This window comes from Periplaneta americana, chromosome 11 (assembly GCF_040183065.1).
Source record: "Periplaneta americana isolate PAMFEO1 chromosome 11, P.americana_PAMFEO1_priV1, whole genome shotgun sequence".
Classification (NCBI taxonomy): domain Eukaryota; kingdom Metazoa; phylum Arthropoda; class Insecta; order Blattodea; family Blattidae; genus Periplaneta; species Periplaneta americana.
This window is the reverse complement of record NC_091127.1, coordinates 180,340,359-180,359,565: the sequence shown is the minus strand read 5'-3', so window position 1 is coordinate 180,359,565 and position 19,207 is coordinate 180,340,359. Positions and strand designations below refer to the sequence as shown.

General features: G+C 37.6%; 1 protein-coding gene across 1 annotated transcript in view; it reads right to left on the bottom strand.

The window, feature by feature from the left end:
- LOC138709666 (glyceraldehyde-3-phosphate dehydrogenase) overlaps window positions 1–18,854 on the bottom strand; it is a 31,688-nt gene extending 12,834 nt beyond the window's left edge. Inside the window, exons 1-5 of the mRNA XM_069840608.1 lie at window positions 18,718–18,854; window positions 18,081–18,171; window positions 17,869–17,992; window positions 4,789–4,904; window positions 4,448–4,702 (exon numbers count right to left, since the gene is read on the bottom strand). Of these exons, the coding sequence (XP_069696709.1) occupies window positions 4,448–4,702; window positions 4,789–4,904; window positions 17,869–17,992; window positions 18,081–18,158 (573 nt within the window). The 5' untranslated portion in view covers window positions 18,159–18,171; window positions 18,718–18,854. The remainder of the gene's footprint in view (window positions 1–4,447; window positions 4,703–4,788; window positions 4,905–17,868; window positions 17,993–18,080; window positions 18,172–18,717) is intronic.
- Window positions 18,855–19,207: the final 353 nt, after the last annotated feature.

The window sequence follows — 19,207 nt, the reverse complement described above, 5'->3', positions numbered from 1 at the left end:
GGGTACTACAGTGGAGTCCAAATCTCCTGAAGTTTTGCGAGAGCCAGTAACATGCAAGCGCAAAGTTGTCAAACCTACAGAGTGAGTGATGCGTACTCCAACAAACTCATTTGGCAGGAGGGATGGGCAGTCAGTGTTGAAAACAAGCTCTGTTCTCAATAACAAAACAGTATAATATAATAATAAATAATGTATTAAAAAAATCATACCTTTAAAGTGATGTTTGCAATACCAGGGGAAAAGCCAAAGGTGTGCTTTCCAAATCACTTAAACTCGTCACTCTTTTCAGTATATTAAGGTTTTCTTGGCAAGATGAACAATTTCTTAGCACCCTGTGTTTCCGATTTTTGCATTTCTCTGCATACATGTGACATGGTTGATACACTTATTGAATACACTTTGGCAGTTCTCGACACGTAGAAAAATTACCAGTAAGATTTTTAAGTTTTGTTCGAACAAATAAAAAAGAAAGAGAATTCAATATCCAATACAGTGACCAACACCTTCCTAGGACTTATGAATCCAAATATTTTGTAGTTATTTTCGACAGTAAGTTAACATGGAGCAACCATTTGAAATATATTTCTGAAAAAGCTCGTAAAAGATTCTCCCTTCTCAAAAGACTAGCAGGAAAGAAATGGGGATGCTCTAGGAATGCTTTGAACACTACATACAAAATGTTTATATAGCCAGTGCTGATGTAATGCGGAGAAATTTTAATTACTTCACCTTTTATAAACAAAATAGAACGTGTTCAAAAGCAAGCTCTCAGGCTCATTACTGGTGGAATCAAAACAACTCCAATAGATTCTATGAGATTCCTCACTAATATTAACAGCATCAAAATGATAACAGAAGAAAAAGCACTGATTCAATATGAAAAACTTATCAGATTACTAGGAAACAAATGGCATTCATACAGTCCTAGCTGTAGATTAAAAACTCAAAAAAGTTTCATATCCATTGTTCAAGAATTAAAACAGAAAATCAACATCTCGAATTTAAAAGAAAACTTACAAATTAAACCAAACCCTTTAACTCTATTAAATATGGAGTATAATATAAATTTAACAGAAGAAATAGTAAAATCAGAAGTAAACACTGAAATATTGAAACAATTGTCTTTAGAGACAATTGATATTAGATACCCTCGACAAAACTGGCTTCATTTAAACACCGACGGATCCTTGATCTCCAGAGAACAAGGTGCCGGTGCAGGTGTTATGTGCTGTCTCTTCTCACTTTATAGATCTCTTGGATATGGAACAACAAGTTTTGATGGAGAAATCATTGCAATAAGTGAAAGTCTCAGGAATCTTCTATGTCACATCGATAAATTTAAGAATGCAGTTATATTGTCAGACTCCAAAGCAGCTATTCTATCAATAGTCTCTAAACACACACCTTCATCTCAAACAGCACAAATAACTAAAATGCTCTCTCAATATCACTCAAAAGAATTATATTCCAATGGATATCATCCCATTGTGGAATCCTGGGGAACGAGAATGCGGATGCTTTAGCAAAGAAGGACAGCACTGCTACTTACAGACCTGTTATTAAATCTACATATTATTCTGTGACAAGATTTATTAAATCTACACACTTAGACTTCAACAAACAAAATTTGATAACACAATCTCAAGGGAAAAAATGGAACACACTGCATCATAATCCACAGTTAATTCCCGATTTACCATGCAAATCGTCTGTAGCTGCATTTAGATTGGCAACAGGCCATGACTGTTTGGTCAAGCACCTGCATAGAATTGGAATACGAGTATATCAATCCCCTAACTGCCCATTGTGCAATTCAAATCAAGAAATGGATTCGGAACACCTCAAAATCTGTGCTTCAGTGGCTGACCATGATATCTTCGAAAAATATTGGAGTGCAAGAGATCAAATGACTTTGTCAAACACCTGGCATTAGAAAACAATAACATATTTCCTGAAGAAACTGTAAACAATAAATACAATTTTGCGAACTTTGCTACAATATCCACTGAATCTTTCACTAGTACTGGCCCTGCTGAATGATGTAATTGAATTTTATACTACTAATAAACGAATGAAGTAATAAACTGATAAGAACACACAGAAAATGGTTATTATAAACGAATTATTGATTTCACTGACAGATACAAAACACGTCGAATACCTACACACAATGCAAACAGAAATCGAACTAGCATTCTCTGCTCTTGTTTCATATATTTATGTTGCTGAATGGACAATGTTTACAGTTAATAGTTTTGGTGCTTGGAAAGGCTTTCTTATCAACACGCAGCTGTGTAAATATCATTCGTGAAAGACCATAAAAACCAATAATCAGCTGAGACGCGATTAACATGCATAAAATATGCACCAATTGGCGTAGAAATGAGATTCTTGTTTTTTTATATTGAGAAAAACAATGTCATTCAACCTAATCACATGTAGAGGCCCTGTCATGAAGAACTTGTCCAAGTGCACGTATTATTTTTACAAGTGGCATCAACGAATGTCTGTATGCAGCACTATTGCTGTACAAGTAAATATGCCCCAAATGTCAGGAGATTTGGACCACACTGTAGCAGGGTAGAATAGAGTAGGGTATGATAAGGATCAAACATCCACCAATGACACAGCATCACATTACTTGAATGAGCAGGGTATGTGTTCTTTTTGAAATGGCAGTATGTTTGTTAATTGGTTAGGAAAGGGTAGGGTAGCGATCAGCCATCCATAAACAACACAGTATCATGCTATTCAGGTTTATTACAGCAGCTGGAATAGCAATACAGCACACACGCACACATTATACACCTTAAAAACCCATTGGGTTACATCCATCCTGCATGGTGGTCGACTCACAACTGCATTATGTATTATGTGTAGCCTCACTCTGTGTGTGATAACCATGTAGTCTTTTTAGTTGGTTATTTAACGACGCTGTATCGACTACAAGGTTGTTTAGCGTTGATGAGACTGGTGACAGCAAGATGGTATTTGACGAGATGAGGCCGAGGATTCGTCATAGATTACCTGACATTCACCTTACAGCTGGGGAAAACCTCGGAAAAAACCCAACCATATAATCAGCCCAAGCGGGGATTGAACCCGCGCCCGAGCGCAACTTCAGGCTGGCAGGCAAGTGCCTTAACTGACTGAGCCACCCTGGTATCCATGCATCAACACTGACATCCCCGTAGTGATACGACCACATACTTATACAATGGCTGCACGGCATGGCAGTCTACTCACAACTAAATTCGCATTGCTCTTCTATGCAATAACCATACATCACACTGCAATCTAGTGGTGCAACCACATACTATGAATTCCATATGACATCTCGTGATACCATCGCTTAACTTGGCGGGGGGGGGGGAAATAGCTGCCATGCCTAATGCATCAATCTTCGTATTTTACGAAACGGTCTGTACATATTAAATGCACCAGACATTTAAAAGTAGAATTATTAAATGGAAGTTCCATTTTCAACTGAGAAAATAAGTGTTACATAAAAAAATAAACCTCACTTTTGATTCACATGTAACAGTCCACATTCAGTATTACTTGTCTGATGTGGATATTTGGTTCAGATACTAAAAATATTGCACATTCACTATAGGACATTATCACAAGATAAGACTCTCAGTGAAATGTGAAATTTTCCATTGAGTTGAACATGATGTCAGTGTTGAAGATGCCAATGACACTTTCGTTAGCAAGTGCATCCACACATTTGCGAAATCATAATGGACTCGAAACTGTAGCAGAGAGCCAACATCAAATTCTTCGGAAAATCGACAACGGAAACCCATGGAATGTTGAAGCAAACCTACAGGAATAAAGCAATGAGTCAGGCGAGACATTTTGAGTGGCATTCGCATTTCAGAAATGGCAGAACATCACTGGAGGATGACGAGAGGTCAGGTCGATCACACAAGTGCAACACTGCAGAAAAAATTCGACAAATTGTGCATAATGATCCTCACATCCATTTTGAACATGAAAGACCACAACTCTGGATTGAAAACAAATGGATCCTTCACGACAATACAATACTCCAGCTCACAGAGCTCTCGCAACATGTAACAAGATGGTAGTCGTTCCTCACCTATGTATTCACCAGATTTGGCCCCCTGCGACTTTTTTTGTTTCCGAAGATGAAATTGAAGCAAAGGGGTCGCTGTTTTGGCACAGTGGAGGAGATCCAACATAAATCGCAGAAGGTGCTTGACAGGCTTCAAGAACGCGACTTTCAGGGGACTTGGAAGGGAATGGCAGCCAAATTTAAATCAGGCAATTTTATTTCCATTTATGGGACAGGTCTCGGAATTTAATGATCACACCTCGTACGTACTTCATATTAATAAAGGACATGCCACTTTTTACAGAACTAAAATGGTTTAAATTACAATTCTAATTTAAAAATTCCTTAAAAATAATGTAAGTTTACCTTTCCTGAAGGACCATCTACAGTCTTCTGTGTTGCAGTGACAGCATGTACTGTGGTCATAAGACCTTCCACAATCTCAAAGTTGTCGTGGATTACTTTGGCAAGTGGTGCCAAGCAGTTGGTGGTGCATGAAGCATTTGAAACAATCTTCAAGGAAGGATCATATGCCTCAAGATTCACACCAACAACAAACATGGGGGCATCTGCACTAGGAGCAGAAATAATTACTTTCTTAGCACCTCCTTCCAAATGTGCCTGTAAACAGATACAAAATTACATTAAAAAATACTGCTCTTCTTATTTTACATTTATACTTCATCAAATGTAAACACAATACTTACAGAAGCCTTATCAATGGTTGTGAATACTCCAGTAGACTCTACAACATAATCTGCACCAGCCTTTCCCCAAGGAATAGCCTTGGGATCCCTTTCAGCAAAAACGGAAATCTTTTGTCCTGGATAAGGAAAATAAGTTTTATCAGTATGTAGATAATACCGTACACAAACATTTCATATACAAAACAGTAATCAAGATTACTACGGTATTATTGCAAGAATATGTAAACAGTCTCCATAATTCCAATCTTTCATGCCCAATATACTCTACCAGCCTGTCTAGTCTGTGCCTATATCAGTCTCCCATGCTTGCAAGAGCACACTTGTTTGTAACACTGTAATTATTATTTACAATATAAGTGTTAATGACATTTTATTTTGTGAGCAGAAACTTTTGTGAAATGAGGCAGCAGGCCATGTGTAGTAAACCTCCGAGTGAAATAAAACAATTTTTAACATATGTGTCACTATTTTTTTAGAGAGCAGTTGGTCTGTGCTGCTATAAAGCTACGGTTTGTTTACAGCGATCGCTGGGCGCACATCGCTGGCAATTGTTGCATGGAGTTGCTAGCAGTTAAAATGAATGCGCACGGTTTCTTTACAGTGATGGTCACCAAGATAAATTGTTGGATGCGACGCAGAACGCTGGAGGTTGCTTCTGAAGCAAATTCAGGACGAACATCACCGCATACATGTTCAATAATCGATATTTAGAGAAGGCCATGTATAAATATTGAATCGAGTTATGGCAGCAAAACAAATGAGAATTGGCAGCGATGTATGCTGATAGAGGAATCACTTCCTGATGATCATCGCCAGCATTTATAATCGCCGGCAATGTGCATCCGGTGGTGATTGCCGTAGCATTAGAGATGATCCCCCCCTACCCCTCAAATAAGACAATAATGTGTTACTCTGAGTCACCACAAAATGATGCACAGCACACATATTACAAAAATTATTAGGCAATGTTAAGGAAACACTACTCATGACAAAAAGTTTGTTACAACAGTAAGTGTCCTTAGATTTCGTGTTTCCTTTAAAGTTTTTGTACCAAACAGACCATACTTCATGTCCATCATTATGCAGGAGGCAAATGAAATCTTAAAGAACATCCTGTGTGCTTGATAAGCCGTGCATTTTTTTTCCTACTCCCTACTCTTTATTTCTTGTGTAGCTTTACTTTGTAATAGTTTTTTTTTCTGTTCATTTCTATTATTGTATTTGTATTCCTGGTGTTGTGGAAGAGAAGGCCTGATGGCCTTAACTACACCAGAATAAATAAATAAATAAATAAATAAATAAATAAATAAATAAAGAAGCAAGAGACCAAGAAAAGTGTGTTTGTGACAACATGAAAATTTGAGGCTATTAATAGAGGCATTAAATGAGCAAGGTCTCAATATTCCAATTAAATTTTCCAAATTGACAAAAGCTTTAGCATATGATAAGAATTAGCAATGCATGACTTGCGCCTGTCAAACTCATTCCAAAAATACTGATATCACCTATACAGAATGGACAGCAACAGATTACCACGAAAGAGAATAGATTTACAAACCTAGAGAAAGATCAACAGATTAGACCTTTGAAAATATGGACTTGAGACCGGAACAAGCCTTCAAGGCCTAATCCTTGAACAGAAGAAGAAGAAAAAGAAAAATACTGGCAAATTTTTACCACCAGAAGAAACTGCAGGTACCAATGATAGGCTGACTGAAAACTACGCAACTCGTATTCAGGAAACAGGAATTATTCAAGTTTGATGCCCATTAATTTTAAAAGACACTTTCATTAAACGAATGTAATTTAATTTTTTTAGTTGGTTATTTTACAATGCTTTACCAACTGCTATGGTTATCTAGCATCTGAGTGAGATGAAAGCGCTGGCAAAATGAGTCCAGGGTCCCGCACCAAAAGTTATTCAACATTTGCTCTTAATGGATTGAAAGAAGACCCTGGAAAAAACCTCAACTCGGTCACTTGTTCCAACCAGGATTTGAACCCGGGCCTGCTAGTTTCACGCAAATGTAAAGCCATACTCTGAAAAATCATTATCAGCAGTATAATCCGTGATATTGAAGAAAGACATCCTAGCATTGAGCACATTCCCATATTTTCTGGTGGTGCTGCTAGCCAACTCAAACAACATTTTATGTTCACGAACATCACATTCTACAAGACAGACTTTGATGTGAGCATGACTTGGAACTTCTTTGCATTGGGAAAGAGTACAGGTGATGGTACTGGTGGAGCTACAAAGGTTAATTTAAATATTTCCTTATATACAAAACAAGACACGCACATAGATAACTATTATGTAGTTATGTTAGTAAAAGAAAATACAGTTTAGACCATAGTAAACAGTTCATTTGAAGCAATATAATTACTAGATCAACACTTCTCCCATGTCAGAGCTCTGCCACAGACCCATGAAGTACCTTTCATAAAGCCAATCAGCAGATACATAGTGCAATAAAAAAAAATCAGGGTGTGACTGTGACAGGGTCACAGCCATGGGCTTTACATGGATACATCTGGCTTAAATCAACAGATCTAGACGAGATCTTTCGTTTGACACCAAAGTAAGTAAGTTGCGAGATATTCTGCCATGAAATTGTCGCCCATGCCCAAATGGCTGCCAGTCATCACGGACCTCCAACCCACGCTTCACACATGCAGGACGCGAACTAAAGGCCATGCTCGCATCGTAGTCGTATACCAGATGGAACAAGACCACATTTATTTCAATTGTCTTATTAGTCACAAAGTTATAGTGTCGGAATGGATCATCCTGCAAACATTACATCATTGTTTCCATCCTGGTATCCCATGTGTCAATCAGATTTTAAAGATATACTCACAAGATCTTTCGTTTGGCACCAAAATCAGCGCATTAGCACATCGGAGTAGAGAGATTTACTGCCCTGAAATTATTGCCCAAGTCCAAAATGGCCGCCAGTCGCCATGGGCCCCCACCCATGCCTCACGCATGCATGACACCAATTCATGCTCGCATCGTAGTTTTATATCAGATTGAACAAGATCACATTTATTTCAATTGCAAACGTTACATGATCGTTTTCATCCTGGTATCCCATGTGTTGGTCAGATTTTAAAGATGTATTCATGAGATCTTTCATTTGGCACCAAAATCAGCGTACTAGCACATCAGAGTCACGAGAAATTTTCGCCCACACCCAAAATGGCCATCAGTCACTGCAGGCCTCTTCCACCCATGCACAGTGCCAACTCAAAGTCATGCTCGCATCCTAGTCATATACTCGACCAAACAAGACTACATTTATTTCAACTGTGTTTTTAGTCACGAAGTCAGAGTGTAGGAATAGATCACCCTACAAATGTTACATCACCATTTCCGTCCTGGTATCCTATGTGCTGGTTTGATTTTAAGATGTATTCACGTCAAAAAATATTCTGTCCAGGAAACCAGTACAAACCATTCTTTGTACCCTGACTATCCTTGTATAATTCCAGAATACAGCGATGAACAATAATTTCAATTTGGTGACTTTATACTTGGAATGCTGGATAAAGGAGCATGATTGTGAGAAGTGACGGCTATAATGTGACCAAATTTAGGAAATGTGACAATGAAGGTAAACTGCTTAGTGACTCCCATCAAAAAAAGTATGTTTTCTGTAGACCAATGACAACATAAACGATTACCAGTTCCAAGTTTCAACAGTAATTAGTGGCAGTTTGATGTACTGATACCAGAAGCAGTGTAGTAGTAAACATTCTGCAGACAACTGATTAATTAGTTGAAAGATATTATTATTATTATTATTATTATTATTATTATTATTATTCCTGTACTGTTACTATTACAGTACTTAAAATGTCACATAACAACCATATGTCGTGCTAATAGAGTGTTGTTTCGTTTGAAAGTACGAGGCGCATCCAGAAAGTAAGTTTCCCTATTTTTTTTTAAAGAACACACACTTTCAGGAAAACATTTATTGGCAACAGGTACAGCAATGTTTCAGCTATTTTGCAACATAGCCATCATCAGAATTGAGACACTTGTATCGTGGTATCAACTTTTGTATCCCTCTGTCATAGAACTCTGCTGCCTGTGAATGGAACCAGCGTGTGACAGACGTCTTCAGCTCTTCATCATTGCCAAAACGCTCACAGGAGGACAGGAATTTCTTGAGGTGCAAGAAAACGTGAAAATCGCTGGGAGCAAGATCAGGACTGTAGGGTGAATGATCAAACAACTCCCAGCCAAATTCCGTCAAAACAGCTGCTGTGCGCCGAGCCGTATGTGGACGAGCATTGTCATGGAGGAGCACAACACCTGCAGTAAGCATTCCACGCCTCTTGTTTTGAATGGCACGTCGCAATTTTCGCAGTATTTCACAGTAACGGTCAGCGTTCGCTGTTTCACCTCTTGGAAGGAAGTCAATGAGCAGAATGCCCTTCCTGTCCCAGAACACCGTGCACATCACTTTCCGTAACGACAGCGTCTGTTTGAATTCCGTCCTGACCGGAGATTCACTATGCCGCCACTGCATTGACTGCTGCTTGGTTTCCGGGGTGAAGTGCGAAATCCAAGTCTCATCGCCTGTGACGATCCTGTCTAGGAACTCGTCGCCGTCATCATGATACCATTGCAGAAATGTCAGTGCTGCTCCTAAACGTTGCATTTTGTGTTCGGGTGTCAGGTTTTTCGGCACCCACCTGGCACACACTTTTTTGAACAGCAGGTGCTTAGTGACAATCTCATGCAACAAGGATCGAGATATCTGCGGAAAATGGCTGCTCAGCTCCGTAATCGTGAAGCGACGGTTCTCCATGATGCACTGCCGCACCAGCTCAACACGATCATCATTGATGAGGGACGGTCGCCCACTGCGCTCTTCATCGTGGACACTTTGACGACCTTCGGAAAACTGCCTACACCAGCAACGCACCATCTGCTTACTCATGATGTTCGGCCCATAGACCTGACAGAGCTGCCGATGAATTTCAATTGGCGCAATGCTTTGTGCATTAAAGAACTTTATCTCCGACCTAACCTCGCAGGCGGCGGGAGAAGGAATAAGAGCTTCCATTTCGGACCTCTGCTGCCATGCTACTGGCACCAGGCGGGACCTGTCTGGCTGGCATATGATTGATACATCATAGATCTGTTACGCATGTGCAATTGACACGGCTAATTACACTTACTTTCAAGGGGAAAAAATCGGGAAACTTACTTTCTGGATGCGCCTCGTATAATTACATCACGGCATTGTATAATTACGTTACTACAAGTTTATTCATTGTTGTGCGAAGAATATTAAATACAGAAATTTCAGAAGCCAGAAAAAAAGAACCACTATAATTCACAGATCTTTTAACCTATGTAATACCATGCAAAGTACAAAGTTTGCATAGCATAATTACGTCACAGCATATCGCATATTTTCATTTCATTTCATTTACTGTTCTGCTCTTTCATTTAGTTTTCTTCTCAAAGGCAGGTCTTTCTGCAAACCCAGCTTTCTCCTATCTTTCCTATTTTCAGCCTTCCTCTTTGTCTCCTCATATGATCCACATATCTTAATGTCGTCTATCATCTGGTATCTTCTTCTGCCCCGAACTCTTCTCTCGTTCACCATTCCTTCCATTGCATCATTCAGTAGCCAGTTTCTTTTCAGCCAGTGACCCAACCAATTCCTTTTCCTCTTCCTGATCAGTTTCAACATCATTCTTTCTTCATCCACTTTTTCCAGCACAGCTTCATTTCTTATTCTGTCTGTCCACTTCACACATTCCATTCTTCTCCAAATCCACATTTCAAATGCTTCTATTTGCTTCTCTTCACTTTTTTTTCTGCCCCCATACAATGCCACATTCCATAGTACAAAGTACTTCACTAGTCTCTTCCTTAGTTCTTAATGAAATCATTAATAACAGACTTTGAGAAATATCAAATTGTTACTATTTTTTCCGTAATTTATATTTATTCCTTTCCTTTTGGTACAAGTTTCATTAGAATATTATCAAAAAAAAGTTAAGCATGAAAATGTGTATTGATGGACCATGTTTAGTAGTGAGTTCTGAGAATGGAGAAGTGGGGCTAAGGGAAGCTAACCTCGCGACCTATGAGTGCAATATGCCGACCTGAGATAACATTCTGTATCATCCATTCAAAAACATTACCACTCCAGAGTCTGTACAGATATTTTATTAAATCTCTGCCTCTGTGCGTCAGAGTTCACATTTAGTGGGAAGAGAGATAGTAAAAGATTGTAATGCTTTTTAATACTATGCTAAAAAGCAAGGAATTACTGCGGAGAGATTACAGGATTGAAGACTCATTCGAGAACGACTGAACATTATTATTGATTGACGTTGCAGGAATATCACATACTTAAATGCTTTAAAGCAGAGCAATGACAAATATTTTATCTATACAAGTCTTGGATAGACATTGATTTGACTTTCCAAAAATGGTAGCAGAAAGGAAAAGATGTTACAAGAAAACAAATCCAAAAGACTTATATAATAGCAGATATAGGATTTCTTGATGGTGGTCTTCTCATTTATAAAGGTGGTTCAACTACTGAGAAACTCTACCAGCTTCGAGAAATGGTTGAGGGAGCAAGTAACTCCAAACTTGCCACCTGCCTCAGTAATAGTGCTTGACAATGCTACCTATCATTCAGTGCAAGTAGCCTTCCAGTTACCAGACAAAGAAAGAAATTATGGCTTGGTTAAGGAGACATGGCATCCCTTGTGAGGAAAAAATGACCAAAACAAAAGGTAAAGCCTTTGCTTTAAGAGAATAACACAAGCGGAGAATTTTCCTTTGGAACTCTAAGGAAACTGAGCGTGCAGGTAGTAAATGAAGTTTCACTGAAAGATTATTGTTGCCATTTAGTGAAAATTGAGGACAGGTATTGGCAAAATGGCCATATGCTTGAGTACTATGGACGAAATAATTCGATTGAGTGAAGATGATGGAAGTGGTGGTGATGATGGCAGTGGTGATAGTGGAATGCTAGTACTAGTGATAACTCTGTCTTGGAGTGAGACTAATAATACTTGGGGTGTACTATAAGCAGTAATATGAGCTGCTGTCAGGAAGTCAAAAGGAGAATAGCAATGGTGGAGGAAGCTTTGAATATAAAAAGGAGCATCCTCTGCTGACCTCTGGAAAAAGAACTAAGAAAGAGACTAGGGAAGTGCTTTGTGTGGAGTGTGGTATTGTATGAGGCAGAAACATGAACGTTACAACACGTGAAAAGCAGAGACTAGAAGCATTTGAAATATGAATATGAAGAACAATGAAGTGTATGACATGGACAGACAGAATAATAAATGAAGCTGTGCTGGAAAGACTGAGTGAAGAAAGGATGATGCTGAAATAGATCAGGAAGAGAAAAGGAATTGGCTGGGTCACTAAGAAGAAACTCGTTACTGAAGGATGCACTGGAAGGAATATGAATAGAAGGAAAGTTCGAAGCAGAAGAAGATATCAGATGATCGACAACATTAAGATACATGAACCATATGCAGAGACTAAGAGGAAGGCAGAAAGTAGGAAAGATTCGAGATTGTTGGGTTTGCAGTGAAAGATATGCCCTTGAGCATAAAACTATGAATGAATATATATATATATATATATATATATATATATATATATATATAAAATTTTCCAGAATGTAAAAAAAATAACATTTAACTGCTAATTCACACAATATTCAAGGTGGGTAGTCTATGTCTATATTTGTATTTTACATTGCTTAAAGTTCAATAACGTCATAAGGAATGTGTGCAGTATAAAACACTTTCGGCAATAAGCTTATAATCATAAATAAAAGCTTGCCACTACATTCACAGAGCATAGTCTAGTTCTCCTTATCGGAATTCCAATATACCTCCAATATACCTGTGCTGTGGATACAGAGCAAATGTTTTTTGTACGCTAGTACTAACTATTGTAGAATGCTGTCAACACATCTTGCTTATCGAGATTACATCATAATCAGGACTTCGGAGTCCAGCTCAATACTAAACATGACCATACAGTATTTATGTAATTACTTACGTCATGAATGGAATTGACCTTTAATAGATTCGTTCTACATAGTATTCAATTACACAAATACTCATGATAACTCAATGATAATAGTGTTGTTTTCGAACATAAGAATAATGGACATGATGTTCACTTGCTCTGTTCTTACCAGGAAAAATTTGGTTTTCTTCACCAACTGTTTGTCCTCTTCCTTAACCTTAAAAAATTCCGAGATTGTCCCAAGCATTGGACCATACTAGGGGGAAGGAGGCAGTGGAGAAATTCCTTTGGTTTGTAGATATGTAAGTGAAAGATATCTCTTCTTGATCCCAGGTAGTCCCATCATTTTTTTGCTATTTGAATCCTCCAAGTGAATTATGAACTGGTCAATGACCATCAACAGATCAATCTGACCCTTGATAAAGTATTTGCTCTTTGTATGTTCACACGTATCTTTCCAATTTTCTGCACTTATGTGGACTCAACATCATCAAAATATGAACTAAGAATCTTATAAAAATGAGCCAAATAATGCAAATAAAGTCTGTATTTTAATAGATTATCATTAACTATTTTCATGCAAATTACATTAAAAAAAACTGAAAAATTGCATGAACATGACAAGCCATGGAACACGAATATAAAATAACGAAGTTTGACATTAAAATTATTGGGGTATTTTCTGTGCAGTAAATAAAATACGAGTAAAGCAAATTCTGCTTTCCATGTCATAGAGAAACCAAAATCTTTGAAATTTTGATTCCAGTAAAATAAATTTTAAATATTATATGACAAGAAATTCTAAACCATAAAATATGGAAATAAAAATATTGAAATTTGTAGAGATACATTAGTTTTCCTCAAATAGGCAATTGGCTAGTCTCTTAAATTGAGACAACTCATCCTGCCTAAGGATTTTCCGTGATTTTTCTATGATGCTAAGACAAATGTCGGGATAAGCCCCAAAGAAATTAATCATAGACCTAAAACTCTCTCCTCATAAAGATAGCAGTTTTTTCCAAACAAATTTTCGACACAGATGCCCTGGCTTAGTTTTTATCCATTATCCAGTTAAATGAGCGAGGTTACTTGAATCTATTTGCACTGTGAAAGGACACTGCACCTAATCTAATACAAAATTATAAGTGTGTGTCTATATATATATATATATATATATATATATATATATATATATATATATATATATATATATATATATATATATATGCATTCCTACTAAACTAAAGGTCACTCCTAAGATGTAAGAGTTAAGCAGCCATAAATTTCTTTCAGTTACAACAGACAATGCCAAAAAAAATTCAAGCTACATGGACAATAGTTCAACAACAGTATCCCTACATTTCTGCTTATGGATGCATGGCTCATGCATTGAATTTATTTATGAAAGCTGTAATGGCGTTACAACCAATGGGTAACCTTTACTCACTAGCCAAAAATATTTTAAAATATTTCAAGTTCAGTCACATTCCATATGTAACACTGGAAACTAAACAAAATGAGAAATGTGGACAATATACAGTTTCATTAAAGCTTCCGTCTCCTACAACATGGGTGAGCTCCCTCATCTCCTTTGAAAGTTGTTGCTATATTATATTTGTAGCATGTATTGTGAAGGAAATTGACTTTCAGTTTTTCAAGCTCAAAAGTATTTAATTTTGAAAAGACGAAAACTATAAGTTTTATTATTATTATTATTATTATTATTATTATTATTATTACTGTTTGTATCCTCATTTTTATTATTACCATTAGTGTCAAGAATCTTTTTCATTTGCTATATAGACTATAATAAAACTATAATAAAACCAATTAATCTAATAAAACGTGATGAAAAACCATTTTAAACAGCATTCTGGTCTAGAACCAATAAAACCGAGCCTGTTTAAAACTTGCCGACATCACGAGCTTTAAAATTCCTGTGTTGTAGCTATCTTTCGCCAGTCCTTTAAGCCAGTTGTTCACTGCATTCTTCAATTCGTCATCACTTCCAAAACGCTTCCCGCCCAGGAACTCTGAGCTTCGTAAAAAGATGAAAATCACGAGGAGCAAGGTCCGACTATAGGGTGATCACAAAGTCCCCATCGAAATTGTTCCACCCGCAGTGTGAGGGCGGGTATTGTCGTGAAGAAACACAATACCGCGGGAAAGCATTTCCATACCTATGATTTTGGATTGCTCGCCATAATTTTCTTAGAGTGCCACAATATCAATCTGCATTGATTGTAGCATCTTTTGGCAAGAATTTCACCAAGAGAACACCTTTACGATTCCAAAAAAAAAACCGTCGCCATGACTTTTCGTGTTGACAGAGTTTGTTTGAATTTTCGCGGTTTTTTGGGTGATTAGGGATGATGCCACTTGAGTGATTGGCACTTGGTGTCTGGAGTGAAGTGAGACACCCATGTCTCATCACCAGTAACAATTTGATCAAGAAAGGCATTTCCATCTGCGTGATACTGAGTCAAAAATGTCAGTGCTGCAACCATTCTCTGTGTTTTGTGTTGATCACTCAGTTGCCGGGGAACTTGTCGTGCAGAGGCTGCTGCAACCAGAGGTTTGCTGGAACAATTTCGATGGGAATTTTTTAATCATCCACCCTATAGTCTGGATTTTGCTCTAGTGATTTTCACTTTTTCATGAAGCTCAAGGAGTTCCTGGGCAGGAAACGTTATGGAAGTGATGTCGAGTTGAACGCAGTGAACTGGCTTAAAGGACTGGTGGCAGATAATTTCAACAGGAGAATTCTAAAGCTCACGGACAGATATGACAAATGCTTAAATAACGGAAGTGTTTATGTGGAGAAATAAAGTAAGCTTCAAATTTGTGACATGTTTTTGGTTAATAATTTTTTTTTTCAATTTATTAAAGCCAAACAGTCGTTACTTCCTGGATTACTCTCGTACCTACAAAGTTATCTGCTTTCAGTTGTGGCAGTGATATATTATTGTGACTATGAGGGTACAAGAAGGCTTGGTTTTATACTTTGTATCAGTAGCAGCCAGTGATCGAAATCCTCGGTGAGGCCAGATGCAACTAGTTTAAGGGCCTCCGATAGGAAATGTTTATTTATAATGATGATGATTATTATTATTATTATTATTATTATTATTATTATTATTATTATTATATTAATATTATTACTGTATTATTATTAACTTCTATTATTACTATTAATGAAAAATAATAATTTCACTCACCAAATAAGCTGTTATGCTGCGAGTTTCAGTGATTGTTTCAGTGTGATGAAGCATCCCACATTATGTGTTGAAAATCCCCTTTCTTTCTTTTCTTTTCATTTTTTTCCCCTGACAGCAACAAACAAGGCCAACAGAGAAGTTTATTTTGCACCACATTACCACTTAACCATTTATGTTGCCCATACCAGGATGCAATAGAAACTCGCGTTTTAAGATTATCTGTCAGAAAAATTGTCAGCAATATCGTAGGTATCTCGATAGACCCTCTCTTTATATAAAACTTCCTTTCTTTCAATATTATTTCTTCTCGAAAAAGGACACTCTAACAATGAATTAACTACACCAGCATTATTTATTGTATTTGTATCCGTTTATATTTTCCCGAAATGCATAACATTGGCCTAGATTCACTACTGTACTACGAAGTACACCCTCGCTTATGTCATAAACTAAGACATAAGGGGAGAGAATAGTGTGGGTCTCTGCCTACCAAAGAGCTGGAATTTTTGTTATTTATGGCCTATTTAGGAAGACAAGTCACCATTGCTATTCCCACCCCATTCTACCCTTGAGGCCGGCCCATGGATGGGAGGAGTGAAACCTGACCATGCCACGAGGCCAGACAAATTGTGCCTCAGCTACAACGTTTTAAGCTCAAGCTCAAAGCTCAAAGCCCGCGAAAATACAGGATATGCTAAAACCAGACCCGGCACGAGCGAACCTGGCCTCAGGAACAAATTTTACTGCAAAACAGATCTATATACATCACAAACCAGACCCAGCACAAGCGATCCTGGCCTCAGGAGCAAATTTTACTGCAAAACAGGTCTATATATATATATATATTTATATATATCACAAAGTTTTCAAATGCTTCTACAGTGATATATGCTTCATTCAAATACCTAATACATTATATAAAAACATAACATTTGATTTCAGTTAAGCCAAGAGACTGAGGCCCGGCCTCACTTGCCTCAGTCAATCAGCCGCCACTGCTTTGTATATGCGACTTTCTGTACAACCCAATCTTTTGAAGTCTGACATACTCTGAAAACGACATTTAGGTACCATACTTCAAAACAAGTAGCAGACGAGCACACCTACTAAACATTTTTAGTAGGCTCATATTTTGTGAGTTAGTGTCCTTTATTCCATAGTATGTTTGTATTTGTAAATGTAAGACACTTTCTTTGAAAATACTTGTAGCAAATGCAATTAATATTTAAATTAAATTTAGCTATACATTATGTGTTCAGAAGGTAACTAACATTGCAAATACAGTTTATTATCTGAAGGCTCACGCAAAATCAAATCCTGGGTGCGCCCCTGTCTTTTGATATAAAAGTGCAGTGTAGATACGGTACTGTCCGTCCGAATGATTATGTCGCATGTTGGCTTCTTCCATCCATTTCTGTCGGACCTTCTGTAAAGGCTTGTAGCTGAACTGTTTTAGCTACTTCCTGAAAATATTTGCTTTTCAGAATTGGACTTCTACGTAATATTATACAACTGTTTAAAATGACTTAAAGAAAAGGGCCCCGTTAAGTAACTGTCACATGATTTTCCTCATTTTGATGACCCTGCGACATAACCATTCGGACGGACAGTAGTAGAGAGTATAGAAAGTGAAGAGAAACGGAGAAAAAGTGAAGAAAGGGTAGATAAAATAGAAAGGTTTTCATTCCCCATCCCTTTACTTCCACAATTCCGTAGTGCGTAGCGAGATCGAGGATTCAATAGGGTAAATATCTAAGTACTGGTTCTATATCTATATATTACGTCCAATATCCATAATAAAAAGAGTTCTTTCCCTAAGTCACTCACCATTTACAACCAACTGATCTCCTTCTGCACTCACTTCACCCTTGAACCGTCCATGAGTAGAGTCGTATTTGAACATATACACCATGTAGTCCAATCCAATAAATGGATCATTAATGGCAACAACCTGAAGCATAAAAGTTGTATTACAACAAAAAGTTGTTCTGAAAACACATTAGGCCTAATAGTAAATTGTACAATCGGCTTAAGCTCACCTGAGCCCCCTTTTCAAGCGCAGCTCTCAGCACAAGTCGACCGATACGGCCGAATCCGTTGATTCCAATCTTTGACATGATTCGTTAATACCTGCAGAAATTTGACAAGAGTATTTATTCATTATATGCAATAATTATACCTGAAAATAATACTAGCTTTATATTGCATCATATTTCCGTGGGGGTGTGGCATATAAGGCAATAGCATAAGTGTTGCAAAATTTACAAAATAGGAATATTTTTCGGTAGTACATCAACAAATGTATTCAAAATGTTCCTCCTTAATGTTCAAAGTTCAAAAAACGAAGAAACCGATAATAGAACACAATGTACTGGCTACTTGTCATGGAACATACAATAGAGGGCATTTTAAGGTCAAACAGATACGGTACGATTTTACATTAAAATTGCACCGGCTTTTAATCCATAATAATGAGAAATGGAGGCATTACTATATTTAAAAACAAACTACCAAAATAATATATTAAATAATTAATCCATGATTAGTACAAGTAACTCGCTGGCAATTATATGTTAAGAGACGTATACAAAAATGCATATTATCATACTTACTAACTTCATTCTAAGTGAAATTTACATAAAGGAACATACAACACATTATATCTGCATTACTTACCAATTAGATAACAGAAGAAACCGCTGGTTGCACTCCTGGAGTGGTCCAACACCAATGTAATCTGTATCCCCACGGAGCGCTTTCAACGCTTCAAGGGCAAAGAGGAGAATTACATCGGTATAAAAGGCTCCGCCAGTCACGTGATATCCCCCCCACGTCTGAATATCGACACGACGAGAGGAGAGCATTGCCCGACTTACGTCACGTAAATTGTGAGACAGGGCGCGGATAATGAAAATTACAGCCCAGAGTTCTTGCCAGATTTATATTATTGATCTAGTGTTTGCTATTGTTTCTCACTTAATTTATTGTAGGCCTACTCAGAGACCTTACATCAGTACTGAAGCTTTAAGATGTGGAACAAGTCATTTATATTTTTTTCTTCCCTCCCTTCGCCCGAGTTGTATCCTGAATTCAGTGGTTCCCAAACTTTTTGAAGGCGCGACCCACTTTTGGGCAAGACTTTTGTTTGTGAGCCCCTACTACCGGT